A 17,778-nucleotide genomic window follows, 5' to 3' on the forward strand; every position below is an offset into this window, starting at 1 on the left:
ATGTGAATGTGGGTGTGAATGCTTGTTTGTCTCTAAATGTGCCCTGTGACGAACTGTCGACTAGTTCGTGGTATCGTCCGCTTTCTGCCCAAAGCCAGGTAGGATAGGGTCTAACAACGCCCTGCAATCCTGTTCAGGATGAGCGGTACTGAAAATGAATGGATGGATTTTCTCATCACTATCCCATCTAACTTTCTGCAAAGTGTGGGGAACATCCTGGTCACTCGCAAATCGCTGGGCAAAAATAACAAATACGGTACATTTAAACTTTGGTAATTCACACAGAAGAAAGAAGAAGAAAAAAAAACATTTGTACATTCTTCCCTGATCTCATAATCTGCAACACGTCTGACACAAACAGAGTGAATCCATTTGCTAATCTTGCTAATTTTATGCAAATTGTCCATGCCTGATAAATTGGGATATCAGCTGCATTAATGCTTTATGAGCTCCACAAGCCTCACAAATCTTTAATTACTCTTCCCTCAATTAAAAGCTTGGATTGCAGAATTTACAGAACAAGTGAGAAATATTTTCAGAAAAAACAAAAAAAGACCACCAGCACAGGAAGCAACAAAACCTTTCCTACATGGTTTTTACCCGCCAAGTCATAGCAGAGGAAGGAACACCTTAAAGATACTCTTCTTGTATTTGGTGTACTTATGAAAGGTGGTGGTGAGTCGCTACCAGAGGTCCATTTGAAGTCCCCATATGATTAAGGCTATCACATCTGTTTCACAGAAAATCCACACGAATATACACATTCAAAATTTAGAACCAAAGGATTGTCCGATTGTTGCCCAAGTAACAGGTCCTAACAGCCCAAATCTATTGGTGTGCTTAAAAGGATTGCTGCATATTACATTCAGCAATTACAAGCCTTTTATTGTATTCTTTTGCGCAACACATCTCCAGTAATTCATTTATAAACGGCATCAAAATAAGACAATTTGATGTTATTTTCTCAAAATCGGTGGGGGGGCTCATCAATAGAAGGCATTAGGACACTGCTCAGCCGCTTGGCAGTCACCTTGATTGACACAGAAATTAAATAATGTACATCGGTTTTTAGATGAGCAGGACAATTAGTATACAGCTAATGATGAATATATACAAAGTATATACAGTGCTTTAAGTGGGCTGGTACATTGCGATACGGAGAACCAGAACTTCTGAATTTTAGCCTGGAGCATACCGTGACATTGTATAGTGTACCAGGGCTTCACATGAACCCACGGAACCGTCTTTTGTTACTTTTCCCTATTGCACTTTGTGATACTCATGAAGGATTTTGTCTACCGCAAATTAAAAAAAAAAGAAAAATGATATATATTGTTTTCTGCCTCCAGAACAGTTTATTTATCGGGTGGGTCAAGGAAGTACAGTAGATTATATTTTCATAATGTAAGACACTGCCAAAGCAAAGGCTAACTTCAAAATAAAAGCTGCCCAAATAATATACTGATGGCAATGCAATAGCCTTCGCTGGCACGCATGGTTGCATGATGGCTAGCTTGACATGGCTTTTTCCAACATTTTGGTTTGCCTTATCACAGTTTTTTGTGCCATTGTATAGTTGCTAACAATATCAACACAACGCCATCCTGAAATCAAATTCAATCACTAATTTAAGACGCTGAGAAGCCGCAACTTAATGACGTCGTCATCGTATGACGCGGCACAATTCTCCAGCTAGCCGCTAATGGGAATGGTAGCATTGATGTCTTTCTTGCACAAGACATTAGGGCCATTTTAATGAAAAAAAAGAAAAAAAAACAAATTATATATATATATATATATACCGTATATATATATATATATAAGTATTTATTTATTTATATAGTATACGTTTAAAAACTATTATCTATTATATAGCTATTTATTAATGAGTTAACTTGATGGTTTCTATTTTGTTTTGTTTTGTTTTTTTTATCTGCCCACACCTGGCGAAAACTTCACCAGCTGCCACTGCTCAAAATGTGTGGTAAAGAACAAGGTCTCGTGCAACTTAAATCTCTCCCCAAGTATCTGTTTGCTTGATATCCATTTATGAATAACACAGATTCTCTTTTTGATCCCCATCCCAACAGACTCTGCATACAAACCGCCGTTTGGCATGGATAAATGTGTTTTCTTAAGAAGCTGCTTTGTTAAATGGACCGATTTCACTTTGCTTGGAATCATGGGGGTTTGCATTGGATTTAGGGTATCAAAGACTAAAGGAGAGAAGATAAAATGAAAAAAAAATCCCATTTCTGTCTGCTCCTTTGTTGCTCACTTTGCGTATCCCTTTGCAAATAACCTCTCCCTTCCCACTGCTGTATTCTCTCTTTTCCATTTCACTTGCAGTAAAAATATTGTGGAATTTTATGAATGTAAAAAGAATAAAATGTGATATAAATATAACGCTGCATCTCTGCAACAAACTCCACACAAAGGCGCCTTAACCAGTATGCCTCCATGCTTGCAATTGCAAGCTTTCGTTAGATTAAAGTTCTTTATCACACTGCATTTGTGTGTTTCAGGGATCCTGTTTGTGAAAGAGGTGATGCTGAATGAAGCCCTACAAAATTTCTGCAAATGTTTACCTTGATCTTTAAACTGAATATGTGGCACCTCAACTGAATGGCCTTCAACCAACCATCATTTTTCTGCAAGATGGTGCACCACCACATTGGGGGCTGCATGTTCGTGGGTTCCTCAATTAAACATTTCCAGACCGATGGATTGGAAGGGATGGGCCAATTCCTTGGCTGCCACGTTCACCACATATCACTCCCCTGGACTTCTTTCTATGGGGCTATGTTCAAGATATCGTGTGTCGAACAAAGCTAAGGGACATTACTGACCTAATGCAAAGGATTACTGATGCCATTGCCACAATTGATGAGGCTATGCTATCGCGAACATGGCAAGAAATCGAGTACCGTCTTGATGTGCTTCGTGCAACTAATGGTGCCCATGTAGAAATGTATTAAAAGAAGCAATAAATAAATAAATAAACGCTGAATACAATAGAACAAATCTGAATAAAATATCTAGTCAATTGCATTTTAATACATTTTTGAAATGGTAAAGAGACTTTATGGACACCCTGTATATGTTTTCCTTGTCAAACATTTACTGGCATGGCAAACAACAGATGGTGCCGATCTGGCCCAACTGTAGGATCACAAGCATAAATGTATTTTGAGAAAAGTAACATTATGACACTGATTAATTGAGAAAAGACAAAATCAGCCACACTGACAAATCAAGCATCTCCCCACAAGTACGATCTTGTATAAACTAAAACACACTCATTTTAAATTGCAATATGTCTGTCATCACCTGTTTTCAGCTGCAGGTGAATACTTGGAGTAGGCACCCACGTTGCCACGGGAATCAGAACTGCCTTAACCGATGGTGTGTGCTGCCTGATGTCAGACAGCAGCTTGTCGAAGCCATAAACACTAAGCGACTCAACCACAACGGAGGAAATGTAGACGGTTTTGACACCAGCCACATAGTAAACAAGTGTCGCATTGTGTGGGCTGCTTTCATCACGTTCCACCTGCAAAAGAATGCAGAAGTTTGTCAAATTTGCACAATGACCTAATAACTTAGTACAGGCTTCGCATATATTGAATACTGTAGTACATTTACAGAAATAAAATCTCAATCAGGGAAGAATTGCCAACATTCTGTCCTTAGTTCTTTTCATTACTAAGAACGGTAAAGACCGAAGGCAAACCCACAAACGCTGCCCCGTATAAATTGCTTTACGCCACCCTGAACTGCTACAAAATATAGACATGCACAAGGAATCCCCAATCATCAGTTAGCCTTTGAACATGACACCCGTTCCCACAGAAGAGTACAGGGTGGCAGATTTGTGAGAGGGAGGACTGCGCCACGGTGGGAGTGGTAACAGTCAACATCAGTTACTTCACTCAAAGTAGCTAGTTTTCATTTAAACGCATGACACTAGTCGCGCACTGACGTCTCGACGAAGCGGAAGAACATCTGCACCATGAGGTGGGCGCTTAGAGACCGTGATCTGCTTCCCATCGTTGATGTGCCCCCTGCATAGCTGTGTCTCGCAGTGAGATAAGTTAAAATATAGTACAATACAATGCAGAGTGTCAGATATCCACTGTTTACATTTTTATAAATGAAAGAGAACATGTCAGACCAATTGTCCACCCTGCGTCGACAATTAGATGCGGCCGGAGTAGCCCATCACCAAGGCACTCTTACAGCTAAATACACATTTGGCTCATTGTCTTCACTTATATTTCTAAAGAAATGTAATGCAAGTGTGATCCAGTTATCAGCCAATAGTTAATCAGTTATTGCTTTTCTTTTCACATAATCTTGGAAATGTTTGGTCAGCTAAATTTGGTAAAATTCCCATTTCTGGTGATAATACATGAAATAGCTAAATTACATTTTCTGATTTATTAATCATTTTTCATATGCTGCTTTATATATGCAGATACAGCATTATATTTTGCCATTTACATATTGTATTAGTTTTTAGCTTTAATACTCAAGAATAGCTAATCCTCTTTTGTAAACCTCAACTATTGAAGTACAAACACTTGCTTGAAAATATCTCGTTGACTGCATACAGATGAGCGTTTAGGCAAGCATGCTTCTGTAGTTACAAAGTCTGTCTTTTTTTTTTTAATTAGTTGCACAGTGGTCCCAAACGTGAAATTTTAGGGGCGCCATTACAATATTTCGGGGCACACACTGTAAATTGACATTGTCTAACTGTTTACATTTTAACTCATTTTTACTATGTTACTGACAAATGATCTTTAGTGTTGAGCAGGAGTTTATCAGCAACTCAACTCAAGTATTCAAGAATATTAGAAGAAGAAAAAAACACAGAAGTAGTGAATTTACTGTTTGAACATGCGTGATTAGATGAGAAATGTACCCAACGTCAAATATTAAGGGCAAAATGCCACATTTAGGGGCGGTCAGGGGCCCTAAAGTATTGTAAATGTTTGTTTCTATTTCCGGTAATCTATTGGGAGCGTGACTTGACATTCTACTGCAAAATATTTGTGGTCAAACCTTTTTCTTCAGGTTTGCACGTCAAAATACTGAAGATTTGTAAAACTGGTGAACTTGTCAAATCGGGAACAGAGGAACTGTACCTTCATTTTTTTCCTCTGTCTGTCTGTCTGTCTGTCTGGCGTTGCAGCTGTCTATCTCTTCATTGTACATGACCTGCCTTTGAAATCACTGATTTAATTGGTACAAAATGTGTACGCTGTGCACTATGCATGGATTGTGTGTGTGTGTGTGTGTGTGTGTGTCTTTTAGTATGAAAAAAACAATCATCTTTAGTGGGTGTAACACCCAAAATCCTCCGCCGAACACACCTTTTTGAGCAGGCTGCAGCAGTTCAGCTTGGCCGCTGGCGCTCAGCAACGCATGACAAATAATTGAAGGAGGAGGGGGCAAAGGGGAGTGCAAGGCGATGGCTAGTGTCTGCTGTGATTCAGACATGGGGATATTCCTCACAAGAAGGCAAATACATGCTCAACAGATATCAAAATTGATTTTGGACGGGGGGGGGGGGGGTAATGTCATAGAGGGTCTTTTGTTTTTAGGTATTGATAAATGAAGAAATAAAAGCTTTGGCAGAAGTTTGAGTGCTTGAGTACCACCAAGGTTCTCTCTGTGCATGTGCCTATTTGCTAGTTGTAAAGCATCTATCCATTCATTCTCTGTGCAGCTTTTTTTTTTTTTAAGGTATAGACCTACTTGTCAAAGACATGATTCTGGCTATTACCCTTCGAATGCAATTCTTGACCTGTGTCTTGACATCCACTAGTAAGTTAATTAGTTATTAACTTACTCGTAGATGTGAAAAAAGTATGATAGACTGACCTGTGCATAAGCAGTGGAGTCATTTAGGGCTTTCTGCAGGGCGTGACTTAATCCTTTTGCTAGATTCTGTTTTAGGACAAGATCGAGTTGGCTCTTCCGAATCTCAATGGACAAAACTGTGAAGGAAGAAACATGGCATATCTTGACATGAAAGTGTCAAAACTACCAAAGTGCTACAGTGGGTTGGGTACAAAACAGCAAGGCATTTCGTGAGCACGAGAAATTGCAGTAGTCTCCAAGCTTCTTTTCTAATAATTTTTTCATGTTCTGGGAAAATGTGTCCTTGCTTTAGTGCATGTTTTAATTAATTTGAGTGCAAGTAATTACATCTCGAACCTACAACAGGGACAGCAAGTCTAAGCAGCTGAAAGGGCATTGTACCTGTTCATCATGACTTCATTAGAATTTTTACAAGCAAATGGTTAAAACCCGTCTCTATAGCGGATATTAATAGTTTGCCCATGGGGATAATAATGTAGTATGACTTTTGAAAAACTATCGCAACATACAATGTAGTCTTATCATTTCATGAGTAATCCACATCTAAAATGGAGATTGTTTGAAAATGTAGACACATCTAAGGACGTTATGTTAAGGCGAAATCATAATACTGTATATACTGTGAAAAAGTTGCTTACCTGTTTTGACCCAGTACTTCTCCGTGATGTTGCACGGTAAAGGACTTTCCTCTGTAATAATGCTCTGTGGCCATTCCGTAGTTGTAGTTGTAAGTGGCACAGTTTGGGCTGGGATAAACACTGTCACCGCTACCCTCGGTGGTGCAGTCGTTGCTATGGTAGTAGTAGGAGTGGCGGCAGTCGTGGTGATGTCTGGAGTAGTGCTAGCAGGTGTGGTCGTAGTAATTATCGTGGTGGATGGAGCGGGTGTCCAAGTGGGTGAGGTTGTTGTTGTAGAGGCGGTGGTGGTTGTTGCAGGCTGAGCTGTCGCTTCAGTGGTTGGTTTGAGACTCGATGATGGCTGAATGGTTCCAGAGTCCGTGATATTTGTGGGAAGTGCGACGGTAACACCGGTGGTTACCACTGGCGCTGTCACGGCAAGGGTGCTCACAGTTGAAACGGTCCCTGAGGACTTAGTTGCTTTCAGGGTTTCCACCCGAACACTGTCGTCGGTCGAGTTGTCCAGGCTTGCGGTTAGTGAAGCCACAGTAGACACCAGTTGTGTATTTGCTCTCAGAACGGTGCTGGAGGCGGTGATGGTTGACGGCATGCTTGTGGTATTTTTTGTTGCGTTCTGAGAAGAAGTTCTAGTGCGCACGGGCACAGTGGTGTTCCATTGATGGGTGGAGAAAGGGCTGGTGACATTTGCTGGAAGTGCGATGTCATGGTCACCAATTGTGGACAAGAGTGACTCGGGAACTGTGGGGAGATCCCAGGCTGGTGGGTTGCTCACTGACGCCTCGGTAGATCGGATGACATCTGCATCAAACAAATTACAGAAGCTTTAGTTTCCCCATTTCGAGAAACTCGCTGAAGGACCAAGTGTGCAATGCAAAATCCATACTGCATAATGGTGCTAAGGTTCAGAAAAGAAGAGAACCAAAGCACGCGTGCAGAGAGGCCTAAATTAACTGCTTGAGATGGTGTGCATGTAGAGATCATGAGATATCCGGCAAGAGGCCTTTTTTTGCGATAAGGATGCTGTAAATGCACAAAGGTTTGCATATTTTAGTGGGAAGAAGCAATGACATCTAACTCCACCTGAATACAGCTGAAAATATATGCAGGATACTCTGATCGAATGACAACTGAATGTCGTATTTGAGTAAAAGGAGAAGTTGATGATTCGCTTATCAACATAAAACCCGCAACTATTTGACACAATGAAATCCAATTTCAATGCGGGACCCGCAGATGAATTGCAATGTGAGAGACTGAGGCATTTTATCTCGAAACATGTGATGCATGCCAATGGGAGGAAAAGAAAACGCTGCAGAGGATCAGGAAGTACGGAAGCGTGGAACTGCCAATGTGGAATTCCCATTTTTGACTGGCAAATGCTTTACGGCACAGATTGCTGGGTCACTGCATATACTGATGAGTTGGTTTCTAATTTTAGCCCTTTTATTGGACACTAGTCAAAAGATGACAATCTAAATGCAGGTTTCAAAACAACACAACATTATTTTTGGACTGACAACCATCTAAGCAGGCTCTAACTGCGTTTTGACCAGGCAACTGGCTCGTGGTCATACTGTAAGTACTGTCGTGTCCTTCGACAGCTCTTTGGTCTTGGCCATAGTGGAGTTTGGAGTGTGACTGACTGAGGTTGTAGACAGGTGTCTTTTATAGCAATAATGAGTTAAAACAGGCACCATTAATACAGGCAACGAGTTAGACCTCATTCGAAGAAGTTAGACCTCTTTGACAGCCAGAAATCTTGCTTCTTTGTAGCCGATCAAATACTTATTTTCCACTCTAATTTGCAAATAAATTCTTTAAAAATCAAACAATGTAATTTTCTGAGTTTTTTCCCCCACATTCTGTCTCTCATGGTTGAGCTTTACCCATGTTGACAATTACAAGCCTCTCTCATCTTTTCAAGTAGGAGAACTTGCACAATTGGTGGTTGACTAAATACTTATTTGCCCCACTGTATATACAGTAAATATTGGCCTATATCTGGAGCAACAACGGCCTGCTTCATGATGCCATTATTGTCAAGTTGATCATTCCTTTCCAAAGCAGAAATCGTAATCAATAGTCAGAAGTATAAAACGCTTCAGCACTGTTTCTCATAAAATAAATGAATAAATGCTTTGTTACCTTTTATTTTATTTCTTTTTTTCTCTTCATCTGCTTTTATTGATCTCAGGTGACTTTTAATAGCAGTACATCAATTTCATGAATTCTTCAATATTTCTCAATATTTACAAACAAATGTACTTAACAGAGTAAGACAACAAAACCAGTAAATTATCGAAGTGATAAAAATGTTCAACAAGTCCTCATTTTGACTGTCGTCTCCCCATAATGTAAATTCAGTTTCATCTTAAGCTACAAGTCCAGGGGTCGGCAACCCATGGCTCCGGAGCCGCATGCGGCTCTTTCATCCTGATGTTGCGGCTCTGTTAAAGTATCCGATTGAATAAATAAAAATGTCCGATTGAAGTGTATGTTATTTGACTCAAAAACGTGTATCACATCTTTCTTCAGACCGTATTTTAAGTATTTTATTTGAGTTTGTTCGTTTGTTTAATTGTAGGTGTAAATTCAAAGATTATTGTGATCTCAAAATCTTAAAATGAAATTATTTATATATTGTATTATTTTTCATCACTCAAACTATGTGCCACACTCTCCGACAGCTCAGCAAAAGCCGTACATTTATCGAAACTTTCAACCTTTGGATCCACATATGCATGTGAACATCTATTCTCCACCATGAACAATGTTATAAACATACACCGCTCATGCCTCACAGACGGCAGCCTGCAGTCCTGCGTAAAGATGAAGGTGACTTGCTACAGCCCTGATTTGCAGGTTCAGGGGCTAAAGTCCCAGTAACCAGGTAAAATAATTATTCAGGCAGTTATTTTGCGAATATCTATTTCAGTGTTCAGTACAATAGTGCTCTTTTGTTTCCATTGTACTTTTAAATTTGGGCCAAGGCTCCGCTACATGCGTCAAAAGCTGAGGATGATGGCTCACGGCACTTTTGTCTGCTATAGAAGTTCAGCTCAAGAAGTTTGCACCAAGATCAGCCTCTTAATTCATTTCAAAGATACCTTCAACTCTGCGATTTATTTTTTAGGTAAGAGGTCAAAATGCCCAAATTCAGACATGTTATCTGAAGCATCAAAATGCATGAAAATATTTAACAAATAAAGGTTATAATTAGATTATTGCACAATAAATTTGAGTTGTGCATAATTTAAAAAAAAAACAAAGAATAAAGAATAAAAATGATGTTCATTTAACTTTTAACTGCATTCTCATCGTTTTTTGCCCTCTTTTGTGCATGTTCTCTCTCAGAGGTGTTTTTCACCTGGCGTTTTGTAAAGAACTAATCAAAGGATGTTTGCTTTTGCCAGCTTCTAACAATCCTGCGAAAATGTCCAGCATAGAGAGCGATCGCCCGACTGGTGAGCATTTTTTCTGGGTGATTCACATTTATGTAAAACTATCGGAACGCCTCATGGTCCGAGGGACGAATGACGAGGACGCTGCATAAACACATATATATCTATCGATCCACATACACACATCGAGACATACGGTAAAGAGGTCCCTCTTAGCCAATGGGATGCCAGGATGATGCTCGGTAGTAGCCGATGGCAGAGCACCTATCAGTATGTTGCATTCAGGAAACTCGGAACTACGAGTAGCAACCCATACTGTAATTTTACCTTTCATATCTTGAAATTTGGAGGCAATATTTTCCTGTTGAGGCGTTTTGTAACTAGAAAATTTCGTTTGAAGAGACGTTCGAAAGTTGAGGTACCACGGTATATAAATAGGGACGGAGGGACAATGATGGAAGGGTACCCAGGTCGCGGACGGAGAACGGACCGGCCAAATAGGGTATGTGCCCATCTCTGATTATCACCTATACTTAGGCACCACAGTACTAGTTTCACATTTCTCGGCTGTTCCCAAAGGATGGTTTGGTCTGCTCCACATGAACACATTTTAAAACTTACCAAGACTGGTGGTGCTGTTACTGTCTAAAGAGATACTGCTGACATCAAGAGGAGAGATAGCATCTGGCATCGCTGTCTGAACGTCACGTTTGATGGCTGGAGTTGAGGATAAAGATGTGGACAAGGAAGTTAAAGAGGACGTTTTAGGTGTAGAGCTCGAAGAAGAGGAGAATTTGGATGATGACGGAGAGGAGATTTTGGTCCAAGCAGCCTTCGACAGCAGTCCTAAAGGCTTTCCCACTGCTGGTGGGTCTGTTGTGTGCGCTACCGTTGGGAGGACCGCATGTCCTCCTTGGTCCTCTCCGATCGCCTGCTTGAGCCAGGCAGCTGAGTCTCTAGGTGAGCCTGGCAGGTTTTGCTGCTTTGTGTCTGCCGGTCTGACTTCAGCCCCGTCTCCTCTCATGATTCCAGTTTCTGAGAGGACCTGGCTGTCTCCACCAGCAGCAACTCTTCGTTTGGATTCATTCCACGCTGAACTTGCGGATTCAGTCAATACTTGGCGTGGCGCAGTCCCTTCCGTGACCTCTTTCTCTCTATTACTAGTCCCCCAGGTTCTTAAGATGGGTACAGTTGGATCCACTCGCAAGACAGACAGCCTCCTGAGGTCACGATGGTCAACCTCATCTGCAAGAAATGCAGAAATAAGGGGAAATTAGTTGTCATTTCTGTCATCAAGTTGGAGAAAAGGGTTCGGAATGGAGCACCGTTTTCTTTGAGTCGTGTGGGATGAAAAAGTACTTTTTTTTGTTCGAGGTCTTCGTCAATCTCAATGAGGACACTACCCTTGAGCACACACAAACACAATTAGGCAATACATGTGCATAAGATCTTTTCTCTCCACTGCCGAAGACACATTCATGTCAAATTGCTTTGAAGCTCTACAACTGCAAAGGAGGAAAAATAGTCATGATATCTAAACTAGGTCACTTAGCTTTGGGAGGATAAAGCAAAGGGAATTAATTTAGATGTTCCAGACTGAATGCATTATCCTGATACAAAACACAGACACACACACACACACACACACTTAATTGTCGACAGTAGATACTAATCTGATGTGTTGTGATGTTCATGCTGGATTCATTTTCCTAGAATATACAGAAGCACTCGGGCGATGGTAATGTTTCAAAAGAAGATGTAGGTGTCATTTACACCCTCCCAATGAAGCAAGCCTAGCTTTCAAAATGAGAGACAGACAGATTTACAGGAACAACATTCTCAAAATGTCAATGTTTTTATTAAATTAAATTTTGTCATCATATGTACAACACGAGTGGTTGTGATGGAAGGCCGAGGTATGGGAGAGGAGGGGGGGGGGGGGGGGGGTTGACCAAAGAACAAGATTTGCATTCAGAGTAGCTACAGGGGAAAACAAAAACCTTTCTTTCAATATGTATTTTTGGCATTATTGAATCGGAGAATTAATGTATGCAAATATTTGCTTTAGTCAGAATCCTTGCAGTGCTGTGTTGGGTGTCGGTCAGACCTATTACAGCCAACAACACGGGAAGAGAAGAAACAGCATCATAACATTCATTCATCTTCCGAACCGCTTCATCCTCACTAGGGTCGTGGGGGGTGCTGGAGCCTATCCCAGCTGTCTTCGGGCAGTAGGCGGGGGACACTCCGAATTGGTAGCCAGCCAATCGCAGGGCACACAGAGACGAACAACCATGCACGCCCTCACTCACACCTAGGAACAATTTAGAGTGCTCACTCAACCTGCCATGCATGTTTTTGGAATGTGGGAGGAAACCGGAGCACCCGGAGAAAACCCACGCAGGCCCGGGGAGAACATGCAAACTCCACACAGGGAGGCCGGAGCTGGAATTGAACCCGGTACCTCTGCACTGTGAAGTCGACGTGCTAACCACTGGACTACCGGGCTGCCCAGCATCATAACAGTGACGAGCATACGCACACACACACACACACACACACACACACACACACACACACACACACACACACACACACACACACACACACACACACGCGCGCACACACACGCACATATATAAAATAGGCTTTGGTGTCATGGTGTCGTGTGTGTGCGTCCAATGGCCCTCCCCATTGTCTTATGTGCACCTGCTCATGAGTGTGTTTCCCTTCATCTGCACCTTGCTGTTGCTGATGGCCTCATATTTTACCACATTCTATCCTTTCTCCATTTCGTTGTACGCAGTCACGGCATTCCAGCTTTCCTTGTTTTACATCAAGGACACTAAGTGAGCTTTGACCCTGTTTTGATTATTACCAACGCCTTTTCCCTCACGTTTAGGATACCTCTGCCCATGGTGACTGATGGCCCATGTACTGACCTTTTGAATATCATCAAACAGTGTCTTTAGCAGATTTGTGCCTCTCACCTTAGATTTCGGTCCAACCTTTTATTCTGTTCCAGACATTCAAAATAACAGTGATTGCACCGCATCAATTCTTCCTTTCCAACAGGATGTTGAAATGTATGACATGCCTAGCAAAGTTAGGTAAAAAGTAGGTTAACGCTCTGCACTAATAATAATAATAATAATAATAATACATTTCATTTATAAGCGCCTTTCAAAACACTCAAGGACACTTTACAATCAACACAAGAACAATAAAACGACAGATAAAATTAGAAATAATAAAAAGAGAAATGAATTTAAACTGAATATGCGATTTTAAATAGTTGACGCTGGCAACGTCGCCGTCGTGAGGAGCGCTAACCGACCCAGCCAAGCCGGCCAACACGCCGTGGTCCGCAGATCGGCCGCCGTTTCTGCCGTTGTCTCTGCGTGGCCGGCGGGAGGACGACCAAAAGGAGGTTAGGCCCCTGGAGCCATCGAGGTGGAAGCCCCGACAAGATCCGTGGCGGATGCACCCCCGGGAAGGACGAGGAGCGACGCCCGGGAAGCGGTGCAGCGCAGGCGGGGAGCCCGACCACCGGAAGCGGAAGCACTGTGTACCAGTGTTGGGCTCCGAGCACCGCAGCAGTGCCTCCACGGGCAGACGGAGGAGACCTGTGTCTGGGCAGACAGCAGCGTAGCCCAGACACAGGCCCCGTCGACCCCCACCAAGGAGCGCAGAGGGGAGAAGACACGGGGCCCCGTCCGACAGCGCGACCGAGGACAACCGTGTGACGACCGACGGTCCAAAACCACAACGAACCACGACTGGAGTGCAGGGACTCCCCCATGGCGAGAGCAAACCGCAGAAATGACAGCAAACCGCAAAAAAACGGTAAAAAAAAATAATTACGGGTGAGCAGCGGCAGCCAGACGCGCCAGCGTTCACTCAACCCGGAAGTGTGTGTTCCAAATACACGCACGCTACATTTGACTAGCAAATTCTGGTGGTAATCTCCAATAAAAACTGCTCTGTTCAGATGAGTGCTGTTATCTTGGAGGATAGCGTTTGGTCCCAGACTGTGGACATATGGAATTACCACTGGTTACATTGAGGCGCTGAAATGACCTGCAACAATGACAAGGCTTGTTATTCCAGTGAGCAAGATGACACCCCACGCCATCACAATGACTCCACCAAAAGATGTTTCTCTATTGTTGCAACAATCAGCACAGCGTGCTCTGCGTCTTCTAACATTTTGACCCTCTGATCTAACTGCTGTAGGAAGAATCTGGATTCATGACTGAACATAGTGTTCATCCATCCTTTTAGATTCCCGTACAAGTGTGACAGAAACCAGTACAAATGGGTGTGGCGCAGTCCATGTGGCAGTCTAATGAGACCGGAACTTGATTGCATACAATTTGTTACTGGATTACATGGGCAAAGATCCGTGCAGCAAACCTTGATTGCAACTCTTTAGAAGTCAAGTCAAGGTGAGGCAACTGCTTTCTTGACTTGTTTCAAACGCTCACTGATATCCGCCATTCTATGGAATTCGGGCTTCAGTGCAGTCCTCGGGAATTAAGGCTCACTCCAAACAATGCCGCAATTTGGTTTTGCGAAACACCAGCTTGAAGTTGCCACATCACACGCACACGATCCAGATCAGTCAAATGTAGCGTGCATGTATTTCAGGCCGGCCCCTTCCGCCTCAGTCGGCGGCGGCAGCCAACAGGTGTCGAGAAAGGACTAATCGGTACATGCAAGAGCCACACACTTGATATGCTGCCGAATACAGAAAAAAACTATAAATAAAACAGTGTTGTGTACCTTTGTGTGTTTGTGTGTGTGTGTTTCTGTTCTTTTTATTTTTTTCTTTATTTGGCTATGTTTCGGCTTGTGCGGCGCCTGTGGTTAAGGTGGAAATTACGACGCCGATTGGCTGTCGGCAAAAAGGGATGCACTTGGCCCAGGTGGGTCGGCATGAAATACTGACGGAAACAGTGACGGACTGACTCACTTTTGCTTCTATCTGCTGCTCATCCCACAAATGTGGCACCGTTTAAAGGCGATATACACAGGCTTTACAATAGTAAAGGATTTTATTTTATTTTTTTGCCATGAAGCTGTGTATGTGTAAAGAAACCATTTTCTTGTTTGTTTAAATGAATGAATGGCAGGATGAATGGAAAGGGTGATGAATGAAGACCGCCATGGATGCTCGGATGGAAAGACGGTATTGTGTGCAGGAATGTTAGCAGTGTTTTCTCTCCCCCCCCCCCCCCCCCCCCCGCCCCCAACAGTTCACCAACTGCTCTGCCTGAGAGTAACATATGTGGCCCCAGAATCAACCTGTGACAAAACGCTAGGAAAGATGCACCTCCACTGAGAACAAATATGGACAGGATGGATAGTTTCACGAATGAATGGCCTGTAAATCCAAGTTAAGTGTGAAGCCTGACCTGCTTTATTTATTGGACACTACATAAGAGGGATAAAATATGGCTATGGGAATGTGTCATCATGTAATCTGGTACAATATTCATGAACCAGCATGAGATTTTTATAGAGTTGCACTCTGACATAAACCCACACATGCACATTGACACACTGTTTAACCAATGCAAATATGTTTGTAATAACTGACTTCTGTATTGCTCTCATTTGTTCTTAGTTTTTTTTAATGAACTGTGCAGAGTCCCTTGAGTTATAGTTTGTTTTAATACACAAAGAGATAAATAACACCCTGATGAATGCCAATTGAGTCAAAATCGGGTCAAAATGTAGTTATTTCAAACTGTGCTGATTTCAAAGCAGAATATCAATGTGATGTACTTCTGCTAATTACCCATGCTTCCATGTACATGTTGTGAAGTGTAAGTACAACATACTGTGATAACGCTCGAATGATCAATATTTCTGGTGCTACATGTGTCTCATCGTTTCAAACTTAAGTAATGGCGATGTTTCAATTCTAGACATTGGATATTTTGATGGTACTAAAGTGTTTTTGTATGCAATTATTTCTTTCCTTTCATTATTTTGTGTAGCTTAATTGCTAATTATATTTTCGTGTATTACAGAGCGTTTTGGTTTTGAGCTCAAAAGATGACTTGCGCGAAAGGGCAACATTATGAAAAACGTCACCTGCACCACTGACTCCTGTGAACCTTTCCACCTTTGCAATGGACCATATTTCCTTGTCAGTTGACCTCATTGTCCATCTGCTGATGCCCTGCTGATGAATCTTTTTAAATGCCAATACAAAGTAGTAAATGCTTGCCAAGCCACTGCTGGCTTTTTGGCCAGTATTACTGGCATCTCCCGGGTTTCTTTAGAGATGTAATAGCGAGTGTCTGAGTGCCTGGGTTTTACTCTTGCGTTGTGTGTTACTTTAGGTAAGTCAGATGGGAAGCGTAAAAATGGCACTCAGCCATCCAAATGTCAGAACTCTTTCATTTGTCGCTAGTTTTTCGATATTTATTTGTTTTAAGTAGTTGCTAAAGGGGTTGGAAGTCATTATAGTTGGTGACGCTGCCTGCAATGTGATCGAAGTTATTATTTGTTTGTGTATGTTATATATATTCAAAAGTCATGGCAATTTTTTTCTGAAGCATTTTTTTTTTATTGGGGAGATTCGCCTTGAAAGGAATACTCGCAGACTAATATATACTTGCATGTTGTCCATTTGACACCAGAACCGCTGCCTCAGGAAAAGCTAGAACCTCTCTGAGATTGAGATCCAATCTTTGTTGTTATAAATAGGAACCTTTGTGCTTTAATATCTTTATTATGTGTCAGACAGTAATTGTGTTTGTGTCACCCGGTTTCAAAACGTAGCAGTAAATAACAAGACGGTTGATTGGACATTAAAAGAGTAAAGACTTCATCATTCATGAGAAAATTTATTTTATAAACCAAAGCAAGAGCTGCATCAATAAATATTTTACAGACAAAAATGATTCATTTTCAGCCATGCCATCAGAGTAGTATTATCGTATCAAGATACGTTGGTAATATTTTCCGGTGTTATGTTGCTAAATGAGATAACCAAAAAAATATAAAAAACACCTCTCAGTACCTTATAGCAGAGTTGACATCATTGCGAGTGAAACAGCAGGAATGAAGAATGATGTCATGAAAAAGATGGGTCGGTTTTTGGGACTTTAAATTGATTATACATCTAATGCTAGTGCTGAGGAGTACTGTGTGCCTGGGGAATGTTAAAAAGTAGGGGTAAAACATGAAGACACCAAGACGAGTACTATTGGGTATGAGATCCGATTACAGTCATGCAGTAATTAAGATAAACGCACAAATAGACAAGCTTACACGGTCATGTGACTTGCTCACAGGCACTCAGTTGGTCAGCCAGTCTAGCACTCACAGCAAGATACACACACCCACACATACACACACACACACACACACACACACACTTAATTAGCACATGTACTCGCAACACACAACAAGAGACTAGAGACAGATGACTACGCTGGCAGAGAATTGTGCGGCACTCACAAACTCCAAATTAAGACAGACGAAAATATGTATTCTGATAGAAACACTACATCTACATTTTGTGTGCTCATACCATAATATGATCCTACAAAATAGTTCGACATTCACAAGCAAATATATCGGGAGACTCAAAAATGCACTCGACTACAACAGCATTGAAATAATCCTACCACACAAACTGGATGATGCTAATGCTCAACCTGAGACCTCGAGACAGAATCGCATGCCCCTTTTAAAATTCTCAGAGGGAGTTGAATGTAGGTCTGGGGCTATTTAATATTTTAGTATTTGAGTATCCTACTGAAAATTATATCATGTCATCCATCCATCCATCCATCCTTTTTCTGATCCGCTTATCCACACACAGGTCGGGG

At 41.8% G+C, this 17,778-nt stretch overlaps 1 protein-coding gene across 3 annotated transcripts in view; it reads right to left on the bottom strand.

Moving 5' to 3' along the window:
• The window catches only part of kiaa1549la (KIAA1549-like a), a 96,608-nt gene that overhangs the window by 50,737 nt on the left and 28,093 nt on the right, over positions 1–17,778 (bottom strand). For all 3 annotated transcript variants that reach the window (XM_086109574.1, XM_086109573.1, XM_086109571.1), the window contains exons 2-5: positions 10,550–11,173; positions 6,528–7,325; positions 5,890–6,005; positions 3,331–3,553 (exon numbers count right to left, since the gene is read on the bottom strand). In XM_086109574.1, the coding sequence (XP_085965700.1) occupies positions 3,331–3,553; positions 5,890–6,005; positions 6,528–7,325; positions 10,550–11,173 (1,761 nt within the window). The remainder of the gene's footprint in view (positions 1–3,330; positions 3,554–5,889; positions 6,006–6,527; positions 7,326–10,549; positions 11,174–17,778) is intronic.

This window comes from Hippocampus guttulatus, chromosome 4 (assembly GCF_054856545.1).
Source record: "Hippocampus guttulatus isolate MCC_2025c chromosome 4, RoL_Hgut_1.0, whole genome shotgun sequence".
Classification (NCBI taxonomy): Eukaryota; Metazoa; Chordata; class Actinopteri; order Syngnathiformes; family Syngnathidae; genus Hippocampus; species Hippocampus guttulatus.